The 17239-nt window shown below is 27.8% G+C and overlaps 1 protein-coding gene across 1 annotated transcript in view; it reads right to left on the bottom strand.

Moving 5' to 3' along the window:
• LOC122270512 (uncharacterized) overlaps window positions 1–15909 on the bottom strand; it is a 230918-nt gene extending 215009 nt beyond the window's left edge. The window contains exon 1 of the mRNA XM_043048103.3: window positions 15685–15909. Within this exon, the coding sequence (XP_042904037.1) occupies window positions 15685–15772 (88 nt within the window). The 5' untranslated portion in view covers window positions 15773–15909. The remainder of the gene's footprint in view (window positions 1–15684) is intronic.
• Between the last annotated feature and the right edge of the window lie 1330 nt (window positions 15910–17239).

Raw genomic sequence — 17239 nt, 5'->3', positions numbered from 1 at the left:
ACAAACACATGCAAAATGGATTTATCAGGGAAGGAAAGAGGAACAAGCTTTAACAAGTCAATAAAAGAAAGATTAAAAGCCGGTATGAGTTCGTTTGGCGGAAACCCCTAGGTACAATTTAAATATTAAATTAGAATAGATTGAAAAACATTGAGAAATGTTGATATATTGAAACGAAATTTTTAAAAATGTGGAACGATTCTTAGAAATCACGATCGGTGGAGGAAGAACTGTGTTAAATGATTTTAGCAGAATAAAAGCTAAAGTCAATGATAAGAGAATTAACTTTTCAGGATGATGGAAGGTTTTTTTACTATCTTTATTTCTGATATTTGACTTTGGAAAGATCTTAAGAAAGATTTTTGTTAGTGGAAGTTAAATTATTGATGAATAAAGCACAAATGCCATAAGTCTATTTCCGTGGCATTATTTGTGCTTTATGTTTGTGCGCTAGCAGAGAAGATTTATAGATTTCTATCTGTGCATCTGTACCAAATTTTAGCCACAATCAGGCAGTGGGATGCGAGAAAGAAAAAAAAAAGTCACAAAAGAGTACGAACTTCAAAGGCAAACTCGTAATCGATTCCTGGTAAACAACTACATATTTTTTAACGATAGTTTTTTTCTTTCGACAATTGTTGTTGACACAAACATAAGTCGGTATAGAAGTAATACATATTTATAAATTTTTGCTCAAATAGATCATTTTAGTTACAGATAAAATAGCACAGTATAGGATGTATATTATATAGTAAATTCTTCAAAGATCGAAATTTTTTCTTAGCGAGTTATATACTCTGCTCAGTGAAAACTGACGATTGGATCAAATATAAAGATTTGCCGTCTTTTGTACACATTTGCTTATTTCTGCCAATTTCTTTTAAAATCAACGATTCTTCTCGTATTGACTACCAGTTATATTAGTACTGTTTGCCATAACTTTGACACCAATCAGCGACAGATATCTATGAGTGTTAAGTTGCTTTAATTACTTTTGCTATCAATTACTTTTGCTATTACTACTTTGCTATCAATCACTTTGGCTTTATTACTTTTGCTATCACTGAACAGTTTATTGTAAAGATTACACGTATATCAGTGGTATTTATACCCGAGCGTCTATGAATCAGGATGTTTTTATGTACTGGTGATTTACATACATATATGTGATACCAATGATTTATTATTCAAAATAGTTCAATAATCTAGAAATTAAACTGATTCAGTGGTGATCTAGGTGTTAAATGAAGTAAATATACTGTTTATTACTGTTATAATAATAAAATTTACATAGTTTTACACAGCCCATTTCCGTTTTATACTTTCAGAGAAGGCTGCATTCAAATTAACCACAATTTCGCTTTGTATATTAACTCTGTTTAAGAGTGGACTTTAGATTTAACGATTATTTTTATACAGGACGATCCACAAGGAATAACAAAGAACGATATATTTGTAGTCTATACCCATGTTTTTTCATTATAGGACACTTACCATAGAGCATCTTCATCGAAGAACGCACTAAGTAATTATAACATAAAACACTAAGAAACGCTCGCCGCCAAATTGGCGAACTATTCTTTTACATAGCTTCAGCAACTAATTTAGATTCATTTCATTTAACAATCTCTCCTATAATTTCTGACCCTTAGTTAACATGGTATCATAGAAAATAAGTTTTCATTGTTATTATTCTATGTAATCACACTGCTCAGAAAGGATATTATTTACCAAATAATATGCAATTTAACAGTTAAACTATATAATTCTAATTAATCTAATGAAAAAATAAATTTAAGTGTCTAAATTTGTATTAAAGAGAAATGCTATAGTATCAGATTTTGCCCATGTAATTCAAGGGCTTGCAGAGTCTAGAAAATATACCTTAAAGCATAATCGGTAACTAATCATGAGAAAGGAAAATCATTTGCATGGATTTGCAAATAAATGCAATAATCTTTCGTGAACTTTAAAGGAACAGAACAGAAAGGTGGCAATTACTTAATTCAAACAGCACTTTTTATGACTCACATGCTTAATAACTTCCTTAACTTTTTTTAATGCTTGATTTACTTCGAGATTTAACACCATGCTGATAATTGTAATCTTTTATAACATTTAAGATGTTATAACATATTATTTATATAACGCAGATGTTTTTTTAACTTATTTTTTCCTTTTTAAATTGCAGTATAGTTTTTAATTACTAATCTATAAAATCTAAAATCTTTTTGTTCAATAGAAAAGTTATGCACAAATAATTTTTTTAGCGTATCGTAAATCAACATTAATAAATATTATGGTGTTTAATTTTTAACTCCATGAAAGGACGTTAAGTCGGTAGTACCAAAGCGAACACCACTTTTCAACATGTTAAATGGCTTTTAATCAATTAAATGTTTAAAAAAAATTAAAATGTAATTTAAAGTAGTTCAAAAAGCAGTCTGAAGAAAAATTTTGGTATGAAATTAACAAAAGGTTATGGCTATCGCATATTACGGTGATGAAGAATTCTTTTTCTTCTAGTATATTTCTGATATGCTAGAAACATGCAAACAAAAATTTAAAATTAAGCAAATATCTTTGCACTTTGTATTCCAAGAACAACAAAATATAGCCTTTAACAAACTAATTTTCACTTATATTTTTTTTTATAATTCTGTCGAAATAAAAAATGTTTTGATCAATTCACACTAAAACTTCATCGCTATTAACACGAGAAAGACGGAAAATTAGTATATACCTATATTGCCGTAAAGCAGCCAAAATGACTAGATTATGAATGCGTCAATAAATTTGTTTAAAATTAATTTTTAAAATTTTTGATATTATTTACAGTTATGTAACAAGTAATTAGTAAATATTAACAATAAAAAAAATTATATGTTGTTCAAAAAGTCACAAAATTCAAAGAAATTGTGTCATTGTTTTTCTAATTGAAATTAAAAGCAGTCAAAATGACTTCCTTAGGCAATCTAGTGTTAATAAAACAAAGTAAAAATCGACTGAAATTTCTTTTCCAAAATAAATTTTAAAAAGACATTTTTTTTCAACTTCCATTCCTGGGTAATTAGCATTTATGTATTAAATATTTATAAAAACGAAAACTATAACCTGCACAGTAGCTTTTATTCATGGCATGAAGTTGTTGTTATCCGATTTTGTACATTTTACTGCTAAGTGATGTTTTTTTAATACTTTAGAAAAATGTAGCAAACAAATCCAAAAAGATAATTCAATAAATAGGCTTTGAAAATCTGTTGATTGCTTCAAAAAAAAAATATGTTAAGAGAAAAGAAATTTTAAAAATAAATGAAACTCCCCTCCATTAAAAAATATACTCATTGTTTGAAACTATCAAATAAAGTAAATAGTAATATTTATTGTTAACGTGTAAAGAATCCAATACTTTCTATTAACAAAAGCACTGTAACAAGATCGGTAATTGGTCTATCGAAACATTCATGATTCTTAAAAATATCTTAGTTCATTTAATTCCTCAATTTGTAAGTTCGTATCTCATGCATTTTATCATTCCGAAAAGATCTTTTTCTCGAGTGATTGAATATAATATACACAATCACTCAAAAGAGAGAGATAATTATCTCAATGTTTATTTTCAAGAAAACAAACATTACTGAATTCGCTGTCAATTTAGAACAAATCTCGGAGATCCAAAAGATTCATTCTTTGATAAGATTTTTTTAAACACTACAGAAGATCCACGGCGTTCTCTACTCAAAATTATATTATGATTTCTCATTTATACGAACGTATTTATAATTTAAAAGTGTTAAAAACAATCCAGAACAAAACATCTACGAAAGTGAGATAAAGACGTGCTTCGAGTGATCGCGGTTTAAAAACTAGTCTGCCTGGTTTTGATCTACATCAGAGTAGGTTTTACTTATATGAGGCTGAACTAGATCTTTAGAACCGATTTTTTCCTTAAACATCATTTTTCTAATGCTGATTGGTTTAATTTAGTATTTTTAACCAGGTTTAAAGTTAAAATTCGTTCTGACAATTCTGAATTAGAATCTATGTTAGAGGTAGGAAGGATCTACCATCTTGGATTTTTGTCGTGTTCCTATCAAACATTTGATAAAGGAGTATCATTTAACAGCAAAATATTTTTATTTTATTTTTACAAAAAACTATGAATTTTATTAGATAAAAAGCTATAAGGCACGTTATAGCATCTATAGAATTTTTAAAAAAATACAGTGTAAAACATTTAAATTTTGTAGTTAAAACAAGAAATTTAATATTTCTACTATTAGTTCGCATTGCTCCCTATACATCCTGTTCAAATTTTCTATCCTTAATAACATACTTTTTATTCATCTCCTTAAGTTCAAATATATTTTTTTGAACTTCTAGTGGATAACACTCGATGTTAACAGTTTTTTCGAATGTTAATTCATTCATTAAATAGAGATGAGTGAAAAACGCAATGGAATTTTCTGATGGGTTAAACGTTAGCCATAGTTTTAAATTTCACTATAAGCGATTCAGTTTTTCACAAATTTTAAAAATAGCATCAGTGATCATTTCTAACTTAAAGCTCTATTTGAACAAAAAAAAAAATAGTTTATTGCGCACATTTAAATATTTAATATTAGTTCACACTTTCCCTGTATATATTTATACATCTTGTTCAAATTTTTAATAAAATAATTTTGATTCATCCACTCGATGTTAATGACACTCATTGTTGATACAGTTTTTTCAAATATAAATTCAATAATTAAATTTAATTAATTAGTTTTATATGGGAGAAAAACTTGTAATTATTTAATAAAAAGTAAGTGAAATGAAATTTCTTTGTTGACAAAAGAAAAAATTGACTTAAATTTTTTTTCTTCATATTAATTGTTTCTTTTCCATTCTAATTGTACGTCGCATTTTAATACAAAAGAGAAGAAACTAAATCTATACGTTGCTTATTTATTGAAATAAAGACAAAAATAGTTGTTTACAAAGCTATTGTTAGAGCAGTATTATATGGCGCAGAAACCTGGAAACAGACTAAGATCGAAATGCAAAAATTAGAAACCTTTCAAAATAAATGTTTAAGATTTATTTTTAAAATTTTCTGGCCTTACAAAGTATCAAGTCAAAATCTATTAAGGAAAGCTAAAATAAAAACAATAGAAGATGAAATTAAAAAACGAAGATGGAGCTGGCTCGGACATATCCATAGAATGCCCAAAGAAAAAATTACATGTGTTGCGCTTACATGGGCCCCTGATGGTAAAAGAACAAGAGGAAGACCCAGACTTACCATCCAGCGCATGTTTTTGGGCGAATTAAAAGAATGTGGAATATCTGGCTGGGAGGAAGCAAGATCTATTGCTAGAAACAGGAGGCGTTGGAGGGAAATGCTAGAGGCCTTAAGTGCCCAAAGGCACGTAGAGGATAAGTAAGTAAGTGAGTAATACGTTGCTTATTATAAAAATATCTCTGCTTTCAAAGACTTAAAAACGGTTATAACTATTATATTTCTACGTTAAACAAATTAATTTGTGTATGCCTAAGGGTGGAAAAAATAACAATGAAGACACAGCATAAAAAATCTATTTCCAGGATTACATCTTTTCTACGAAGTACTTTATAGACTCGGAGTACTATAATTTTCAGAATTTTTGATAATTTTTCCAAAATTTTAAACGTCTTACCGTGAGAGTTGAACCAAAATGGCGTTTTATATGATTTTTCGAATAATTTAGGTGGATTGGTGGGGAAATAATTTAAATTTACAAAACAAAGAATATCATGCATTAAAGCATAAATTTAGCTCTAAGTAAAAGAAAATTTCGCAAAAAGCGTAAAAAGCTAACTTTTGTTCTTTCATTCTATTTTAAAATAATGAAAACTTAAATATAACTTAAAATGCCCGTTTAAGAAAGTAGCTTAAAATGATCATTCTACGAATCTTCATAAAATAAACATAGCTTAGAAAAAAAGCATCGACATTGAAAAAACGCATTTTTTTGAAATGTCCAGTTTTATTTGCAATACATTTTGGACTTAGCCTCATTTTCAGAAACGCAAATCGCACATTGACCTAAAATCGTTTTTTGACACTATATTCAGATTGTAAAGACGCAATTTGAAATATATTTCTATATTTAAAGCTATGTTGAATTCTTAAAGTCACACACTTTAACTATTTCATCTCCCATCTACTAAAAGAAATTATATTTATACTTCACTTCGAAAAAACAGATATATTTTAAAAAAACATACCGTTGTTACTATAAAAAGTATATTTAAAATTGACTATACACATGACTGTTGTTCATTTAACATAGAGAGAAATGTTTAAATTTTTCGTAAAAATTATACATTCGTGAAATGAAAGATAAATCCAATCTTATAATCATAGTGCCCGTTAAATTATTTGCTAATTTTTAATCTAAATTACTATCTCTAAATAATTTACTAAATAGTAAAGTGTCCATATTTGAAGAAAAAATATGGGTACTTTTCGGTTAGTCGAGCGAAATGGTATTTTACTATTTATTATCATTATTACTTACGTTATTTATTAAATTTTTTTGGATGTTGATTTTTTTCAGTGCTTAAAATTAAATAAGTATAGAAAAATTTATTACAAAAGTTTGCTGAGGTTTTCGCGACTTTTCACTTGCGCCCAGATAACCGAAAAGTCAATATATATATATACAGAAATCAACTAAAAATGACTTTTCTCGAAATATTTAGTCATTCCTTTTACTAATTAGTTTTATAAACGAAAAATATATCCAACTAGGCTTTTTAAAAGCACTCATAACACAATTTTCATTTCCTAATATAGAACTGACAAAGTTTTCATTGACAGTAATTTTCAACTTGAAAATGTTTTATTTTTATGTATTACAAAATATTAAATTTAATTTATTTTTCTGTAAACAATGCATTGCTAAAATATTTTAAGTATTTAATTTAGAGAAAAAATAATCCTATTTGTGTCTAGTATTAAATAAAACACTGAAAAATTTCCTTTATTTATAAGAAATTCATACATTACAGTGTTAACTAAAATGATACTAAATGCAATAATTTAACTCAATTGCATGCATTTTAGCGTAGAATTAATTTACATTGAATTAATTTACATTGAATGGAGAAATCAAATTTAGAAAACAAAAACTCATAGGTTTTAGTACAATATAGAATGGAGTTTCAATGAATGACTATTAATTTAGAATAAATTTAGACAATTTGAAGGTTCTAAAATAAACATTTTATTGAAATTAAAAATACATTCGAGTATTTTAGTATTAAGAATAATTGGTTTACATTGAATCGAGATTAAATTCATACGTATTAGTGTTAACTAGAATGGAATTTTATTGAACAATTCAGTCATTTTAAAAGAATAATCAGTTATTAAAGAACAATTCAGTCACAAGTAACTGAAAAGGTTCTAAAATGAACAATGATAAAATGAAATGAAGGTATGAAAAAGAAATTTTATGAAAATTAAATTCATGTATTCTAATACATTGTTTCTCGATCATGGATCGATATTTACAAGTGATTAATCAAAACTTTATTCATAGGTTTAGAATATGTTTCTTTGTTTTCCTTCTTTCAATTTTTTTTCAGTTTCAGAGAGAATGTGAATTATTAAAAACAAACTGGACAAAGAGGTTTGTAAGTGTCAAGTTCGTATCGGTAAAAAAATATGCCTATAGTCCAAATTATTAACCTTTTCTGTTCGTAATAATCGAAAATTTAAACACTTGTACCTATCCTTAGAGGAAAATTAGATAGAAAAACATTGCCTTAAATATAATAGAATTACGTTGAATCGAAAAATTAAATTGACACGTTTTAGTGTTGACTAGAACACTGCATTAAATAGAATAGAATAATATAGAATCGAAAAATTAAATTGACACGTTTTAGTGTTGACTAGAACACTGCATTAAATAGAATAGAATTATATAGAATCGAAAAATTAAATTGACACGTTTTAGTGTTGACTAGAACAATGCATTAAGTAGAATAGAATTATATAGAATCGAAAAATTAAATTGACACGTTTTAGTGTTGACTAGAACAATGCATTAAGTAGAATAGAATTACATAGAATCGAAAAAAATAAATTGACACGTTTTAGTGTTGACTAAAATGGCATTACAATCTGTACATTCTAATTTGAACTAAAATGGTACTAAATTCTATAATTTATTTACTTTAATTCTAGAATAGCTAGAATTTAATTTATTTTGTTTTAATTCTAGAATTAAAACTAAAACGCGTACAATTTAGTTTTAAACGAATATTCAAGTAATTGAATTAGGCTGGTGTAAGGAATTAAGAAAATTTACAGGCTGGGTCGATTATCTCTAGAACTACAGGACCGATTTAAATGAAATTTGTTATGTACATACATTAATACAATGCGTGTGTATCACAATTGTTGAATGATTATTTGTCTTGTATTCTATCATTGTATATACATAACAAATTTCATTAAAATCGGTCCTGTAGTTCTAGAGATAATCGACCCAGCCTGTGAATTCTCTTAATTTCTTGCACCAGCGTAATTCAATTAATTGAATATTCGTTTAAAACTAAATTGTAAGCATTTTAGTTTTAATTCTAGAATTAAAACAAAATAAATTAAATTCTAGCTATTCTAGAATTAAAGTAAATAAATTCTAGAATTTAGTACCATTTTAGTTAAAATTCTCTTAATTTCCTACACCAGTGTACATTAAATTCAGTTCAATTTCTGTTCTTTTTTCAACTGGAATTAAATTATTATAATAAATAATTCAATTCAATTCGAAGAAATTTACACATTCTACAGTTAACTAGAATAGTACTAAATTACAGGATTTATTTATATTAAAAATGAGTTCGTCATAGTATTTTTGTTCACGTTTTAGCACGAAACATATCAGTCGCAGAATTTAATGGGTTGATTTAATTTATTACGAAAGACCTTGAACAATTCATGTAGTGAGTCAGTTTCCTTTTTGTTCTTAATATGAAGAAATAATTAATAGACCACTTTGAACTCGTTCAAGTATTTCTTTTCAAAGCTCTTTAGAGTTGTAGTGGGAAAAAAGAATAATTATCTTACCGAATGAATGTTTCTAATATAGTTGTTACTATGAATTACCGAATAGGGTGGTTGTTGACTTCCAACGGTGAATGTTGACAATCACAGAGTCGCTTTGTTAAATGTCCAAAATATATATTAGGACTAGTGAAGTGCCACTGCCCGGTATAACCTACACTAAAGTTCTTTAAAGGTTCAGTGCCACTGCCCTTTATACATTCGTCCGGCACTCCGAACGCTGATGTTTCTCCTAATCTATCCTGAGCAGGTATTAAAATATCGAATAAAAATAATATCAACGAATAAATTAATATCAAATTAGATGTAACAAATATTTCGTACATTCAACAGAGCGTGATTGTTGACATTCACCGGCGAAAGTCGACATTTTCTTGATTTCGATCATTAGCAGTTTTCTCAGTTTTTCTAAATTTCAGGAGGATTCAGTTTTTTTAAATTTTCGGAAGGGTTTCAGTTTTCTCTGTTTTTTTAAATTTCAGGAGTATTTAGTTTTTTTAAATTTTCGGAAGGATTTCATTTTTCTCAGTTTTTTTAAATTTCAGAAGTATTCAGTTTTTTTAAATTTTCGGAAGGATTTCAGTTTTCTCAGTTTTTTTAAATTTTAGGAGGATTCAGTTTTTTTAAATTTTCGGAAGGGTTTCAGTTTTCTCAGTTTTTTTAAATTTCAGGAGTATTCAGTTTTTTTTTAAATTTTCGGAAGGTTTCAGTTTTTTCAGTTTTTTTAAATTTCAGGAGGATTCAGTTTTTTTAATTTTCGGAAGGGCAGTATAAAAAAGTTTTATTAATTTTTATTTTATTTCATTTCTAATATCAATGATTGTGCTCAACAGAATCAAAAAGTAATTTCATTATTATGAAAGCTTTGAGGACGTATAAACTTTGTTAATTGAAATTAAGTTATATGAATGTAACATTCTAGGTAATGAAGAAAAAGTAATAATTTTTTAAGAAGTAAAATTGCTGTAACACTTAAACACAATTTGTAAAACTAGGGAGCTAAGCTTGAAACTGTTGAAATTATTCAACTAAAAATATCTGTACTCAAAAGAACAATTGTTCCGCATGTCTAAATATTTCCCTCCTTTATGATACTATTAAGATCTATTATAGAAATTAAATAATTTTTCTAAGTAATAATTTTTTGAAACAACATTTAAAACGAAAAGTACATTGTTATAACATATTTGGTGAGTTCATCACTATAATTTATAATTTTTGCATCCCAAACGAACGGATGTATATTTTAAATAAAAGTTTTGCATTCATCGGATTGTGCATGGAGCTGAAAGTTAAGTTCTGAATCATTTAACGAATCTCTATAACCGTAATTCATGATAAGGTAATTTGCACCGAAAAATATTAATTATGAAACTGTTAATAAGACCAGACAGCGATTTAAATAACTTTATCCTGAAATGTCTCGTAGAATTACGTTATTCTAACAATAATAGTTACGAAAGTTTTTGAACTTTTACTTTTAAACTTTATCCTAAAATAAAACGTAGAATTACGTAATTCTGACAATAATAGTTATAAAAGCTTTTAAATTTTACTTATAAACTTTTTCCTAAAATGTCTCGTAGAATTACGTTGTTCTAACAAAAATAGTTACGAAAGCTTTTAAACTTTTACTTTTAATCTTTAAAACTTTATCCTAAAATGTAACGTAGAATTACGTTATTCTAACAACAATTGTTATGAAAACTTTTAAACTCTTAAAACTTTTAAACAAGCAGAAAACAAACCAAACAGAAGCTTAATAAAAACAGTACAGTCCCTTACATTAGGGATGCAAAAATATTTATAGGAAAGGAATAACTTTATGGCTTATGACCACTAAATCAATGTGAAAATGAATGGAAAACTGGATCCTACCATCTCATTTTCCGACCAATAAAAATGCACTGATAACAGTGAAAAACTGCTACATATAAATATGAATAATATGTATAAATATATGTAGGGAGATTGTGAACTAATAGTAGGAATTGAAAAAAAAGGCACACGTGGTATCAGACAATTATAAAAGTATAAATTGGGTGACGTGGACCACACGTGATACCACGTCATGTTCTTTTTGGAATTTATTTGACACCGTAAATATAAAATAGTTAAATATTTATATGTGCTCAATAAACTATTTTTTTGTTCAAATAGAGCCATAAGTTAGAAATTATCCCTGATGATATTTTTAAAATATGCGAAAAACTGAATCGCTTATAATAAAATTTAAAACAATGACTAACACTTAATGACTAACACTAAAAATTACTTTATTAACGAATGAAAATGTGAACAAGATATAGGCCGAAGGCCGAGTGTAAACTAATAGTACGAATTGAAAAAAGAAATAAGGAAAAGGTGAGAGTAGAGAAAAGGTAAATCTTATGTTTCTCTTTGTTTGGTAAGCGGGGGTAAAATCAGTCTGCATAATATCGTAGTGTAAGGGATTCTGTATGAGTATATAAAATCACCTATTGTCTCTCGTTGTGTTTACGTAAGATCGTTAAAGAGTATTACTATTAACTCAAGTAAAGTCAAACGAAATTAATAGAATACAATTACAATTGTCAAATCTTTTGAAAGATAGCGATAATGATAAATCTTTTCAAAGTATATATAGAATAGAATGGATTAGAATAGAATTAAACATAAATTAAGAACAACATTTAATCTGAAAACACTATATTTCAAAATTTATAAAAGCAATTTATATTTAAAAAATATTTTGATGAATCATATTTTTAAATTTAAATTTATTTGTAATAATTAAATGGATTTTCTTTCAGCTAATAAGAATTTCAGAATTACTTTGGATAGTTATAATAATTCCTTTAAATTGAGACTTTGCCTATTAAATTCCTTTAATAGACAAAGGGTTTCTCTTTGTTCGTTAAGCAGAGGTAAAATCAGTCTGCATAATTTCGTAGTATAAGGGATTGACATTCTGTATGAGTATATAAAACCGCCTATTGTTTACGTAAGATCGTTAAAGAGTGTTACTATTAACTCAAGTAAAGTCAAACGAAATTAATAGAATATTATTACAATTTTCAAATCTTCTGAAAGATTGTGATTATGATAAATCTTTTCAAAGTATATACAGAACAGAATAGATTAGAATAGAATTAAACATAAATTAAGAACAGCATCTAATCTAGAAACAATATATTTCAAAATTTAGTAATGTAAAGTCAAACGAAATTAATAGAATATAATTACAATTGTCAAATCTTTTGGAAGATTGTGATTATGATAAATCTTTTCTAAGTATGTAGAGAATAGAATAGATTAGAATTGAATTAAACATAAATTAAGAACAACATTTAATCTAGAAACAATATATTTCATAATTTATGAAAACAATAAATTTATATCTTAAAATTTTTAAAAATATTTTGATGAATCATATTCTTAAGTTTAAAACTATTTGTAATAATTAAACGAATTTTCTTTCATCTAATAAGAATTTCAGAATTACTTTTGGATTTAAAATTTTTCAATTCAATCTATCCTAAAGAAGTTCAATTATTTCGGTCAATACTGAAATAGAATTTTTTGTAGCTTACTAATATGGAGGGCAACACTTTATTTTCTGGAATTTTGCCTTTTTCAAGTTTTTCGAAAGAGATCAGCACTTTTGTTGTTTATTTCACTTTAAGAATTTGACAATTTACATAATTTTGGTTTGTCTAACTGTAACTTCCTCTTCATATGTAGACGCGTCAGTCTTAGTTTTCTTTTTCCTTAGTGTAATTTTAATTTATGTCATTGTGTTTCATTTTTGTTTCAATCTTAGAATTTTTGAGGTATTATTGTCTTATTTTATTTTCTATTACGGGCCCTCGGCGCACTGACGGCTTTTGGTTTTACCACTGACAACGGAATGGCCCCAGCAAGTTTGCAGGGCCACATTTGCAGGGTGACATTTTTGCTAACAAGCATATTTTTAGATTACGTTTTTCTTGTATAGGTAAATCTTGCATATATGGAGCTTGTAAAAGGTTTTTTTGCGATGGTCTGAAGTGTAAGATGAACTTTTAAAACTTTTATTGTGATAAATATAATAATATGAATTACACGACATGTGTAACAAATAAGAGATAAAAATGGTTAAGTTAGTAATGGTAAAAAAGAAAATATTTTAACACGGCGAGTCATGTTTTATAAAGTACAAAAAAGTAAATTTGTTTTACCTTTATACTAGTTCATTTACAATCATTAGACAGGGTGTTCAGTAAAGGGCCTCCCCTGAAGGGCTGGGTCAGGAGATAGAGCGCTCCAATAAGGTAACTCGGGTTCGAATCCCAGCGATAGCTGATCGATGCAAAATTTAGCATCCGGCTTGAGCCGATCACAGTGCTGAGGTAAAAATATCCTCAGTGGCGGACGGATCATGAGTTAGAGACCCTATGCCGTCATAGTAACCGTGGGAGATTTTCGTGGTTTTTCTCTACTTGTAATACTACTTGTGCTACTTTGCGTAAATGCTGGTTAGTTTCTCGAAGAAGGTAAATTTCTCTCAATACTTGATCCTGGAGTTCCCTGGTCTTCTGGATTCGGTCCAAAATTACGAGGCTACAGAGTTGAACATCTGTAGCCTTAAATTCAAATTTGAGTCGGATGTTCAAAGACGGTTATTAAATAAAATAAAATACCACTCTTAATCTGTATTTTCAGAATTTTTATCAAAAAAGGAAACAAAAAACGCATACATATTCTGGGTAGTAAGTTAATATTTAAGCGGAGAAAAAACAGTAACACTTTCGAAAAGTCAGGCACAAAAAAGCGAACTTAATATAAAGATTGAAAACTTGAAGGCGTTTCGAATAAACCGGGATGCAATTAACCTTAGAAAAAGGTATGGTAAAAAATGGTGAAAGCAAACGAAAATAGTAAATATTCGAACTCTTTTTTGTAGCATTCATGTTAAAATATGATAACTACACTTTTGAAATTCCATAAAATAAATTTTTTAAAAGTATATCCGTACTTATATTTTATTTCAATCATGTATGTAATTTTAACACACACACAATTAATTTTTTTTCCTTTTAAGTTATGGAACCTGATGCACAATTTTTGCAACCTTTTTCTGTAATAAAGGAAATTAAGAAAAGGCTGCAACTAGTGAGAAAATATCCAAATTTTTTCTTGGTTTTTCTGTACAAAAATAATTCTTCTAAATCAAAAACAAATATAAATGTAAAAACTAATATTATTATTTTGTATTACTACCATTTCAGACAATATTAAAATACTGTTATTTTGGGAAAATAAAGAAGAAAAGAAAGACAATTTCAGACGTTATCAAGAAACTACTATTTCAGACGATATTAAAATCCTATTATTTCCGGTGAATAAAGAAAGAAAAGACTTTATTTCAGACGTTATCAAGAAACTACTATTACAGACAAGATTGAAATACTATTATTTCAGGCCAATAAAGAAAAAAAAAGGCTATTTCAGATGATATTAAAATATACTATTATTTCAGGCAAATAAAAGAAAAAAAGAAGACTTTATTCTACTATCCATTTTAATTTAAGTCGGAAAACTGAAAAAAAAAAAAGACGATGGATTTATTTTCCTGAAACAGTTAAGTGTCAGAATTTTCCAAAAACAATTATGATAATATGTAAAATGGAAATATTGTTATATAAATATAAATATTTACAATTTGAGCATCTTCAGCTTCTTTAAAAATTCCAGCAGTTTTCCTGAAACTTTTACGACGTAAGCGTAAAATTTGAAGTTATTTAAAAAAACAGAATTAAAATTTAAAATAATTTGCTTTTGAAATTTAAGGTAGTCTTGTTTTATTTAAAATTGTGTTGATTTGTGAAAAATTAAAGTAATTAAGTTTTGTCACACTTCTATTTTCTGCGTCAGTATGTTTTTAAAGAAAAATTTTAAACGAATTCATTCGCTTTAAATTTGTAAATAATTCTCAAACTTTGCGCAAAAGCTTGAAAAAACTAATTAAAAAAAAACTAATTAACATTCAAAATTAAAAAATATATATATAATAATTGAAAATTAAAAATTTAAATTTTTTTTAAAACTAAATATATTTAAAGCGGGAATTTAATTATATTATAAATTCTAAGTTATATATTCTAAATTATACGCCAATTTTTTTTTTTTTTAAAATAAACTTTAAATATTATTCAGCTCCTTCAAAACTTTTCAATAAACTTTCCCTTACATATTGCGCGAAACTATGAAAAGTGCAGTGTTAGGAAAATTTAGGTTTGAAATTTTTATGAAAAGTTATCGCATTTGAAACATAAAAATTTAACTGTATGAAAAATTGAAGGCACTGAATTGCATTTGTATTTCAACTACACATTAAAAAAAGTCAATTAAAAGAAAAGAAGAAAGTGCCTTAAGAAACAAGGATTGAACTATTTCTAAAATTTTCGAAATAGTTTTATCCGCATTTGGATGTTATTATTCCTATGAAACACCTGTTGGGGAGGGGGTGGAAAAAGTATAATTAATGTGCAAGTAACCCTCGTCCTAAATGTACTGTCGTTGAATTGAACACTAAAAAAAAAGTGTTAAAAAGGACTTACTTTTGAAAAAGAGCACCAAGAATAAGAAGAATAAAAGAGAAGAATAGAACATGACCGGATCGAAAAATATCCCGCGCCGGCCGACCATTATTCCTTCCTTTTTCACACTACGACTCCCCAACCACGAAGGTGAGTCTTCGGCCGACAACTAGCTGACTCTCCGCCGGCAAACGATCTCCCTGTATATTCCGATCGCCTGCCGATCGCGCCCTCTCCCTTACACAACAAACTTTCTCTCTACCTTTTCCGTCATTGCTTTTTGGATTATGGGTCTTCCAATGCGTTGCCCGCGGCCCAGTAGCAAACCACCTATGACATTTTGGTGGCCTGACGAAACATTTCGTTCAGTAAATAAAATAAAATGAAGACCGTAAAAAGATTATTATTTACGACGAAATTAAAAGTCTGTTATTTCAGATGTATTTAAAAAAACTATTATTTCAGGTGAATAAAAAAAATGACTTTATTTCGAACGTTATTCAGAAACTACGATTTTAGACGATATTAAAATACTGTTATTTCAGGTGAATAAAAAAAAAAGACTATTTCAGACGTTATCGAGAAACTATTATTTCAGACGATATTAAAATACTATTATTTCGGGCGAATAAAGAAAGAAAAGAAGACTTTATTTCAGACGTCATAAAGAAACTACTATTTTAGACGATATTAAAATACTATTATTTCAGGCGAATAAAGAAGACTTTATTTCAGACGTTATCAAGAAACTACTATTTCAATGCCGTATCTCACATTGAATTTATTGAAATATAATACGAGTCTATAGCTCGACAGGGAGGGATACGAGTTTATATTCCTCTAGTGGAAAATGTACAAAAAGTTCATTAAGCTACTTAAAATAAATAGAACATAATTAGAAATACGTAAAAATATAATGACACTTAAAAACAAATTAAAGTTTTTCCAGTTAAAAACACAAACTCAAACCACGTCTAATCATATTTTAATAGGAGTGAAAGTGGTACACTAGTAACTTAAATAAAAAACATACTTGTACTAATCTTTAAATTGCATGAGCTGAAAATTAAATAATATGAAATATATAATATTATTACAGCATAATAAAGTTAATATAATAATAATATAATTATGTCGCACTAGTGCTGCTCAATAGGCTATTGGCAACGGTCTGGGAAACATCCCTGAGGATGATCCGAAGACATGCCATCGCAATTTTGATCCTCTGCAGGGGGATCGCACCCCTGCTTTGGTAGCCCGACGACCTGTGCTCGATGTCGAGTACTTTACCGTAGAACAGTTTAGCGAGGACCGATGACGTGCACCCTCGGTAGGCAGATCAAAGTGATCACCCACCCGCTTACTAACCGCAGCCAGTGATGCTTAACTTTGTTGCTCTCCTGGGAACCGTGTATTTACGATCAGCCAACTGCGGGACTTTTCCTTATCTAAAAGATGATAGAATCAATTATTAATAACCATATAAAACATAGAATCAAACGGTTTTAAGTATTATTATACTTAAAGAAATTAACATAATGCCGTTTAATTATTTTTCAGCATTCAAAGAATCAAG

This window comes from Parasteatoda tepidariorum, chromosome 8 (assembly GCF_982258835.1).
Source record: "Parasteatoda tepidariorum strain Cologne lab strain chromosome 8, Ptep-v5.0, whole genome shotgun sequence".
NCBI lineage: Eukaryota > Metazoa > Arthropoda > Arachnida > Araneae > Theridiidae > Parasteatoda > Parasteatoda tepidariorum.
The sequence above is the reverse complement of the archived record's forward strand: the minus strand, read 5'-3'. Positions and strand labels throughout refer to the sequence as shown.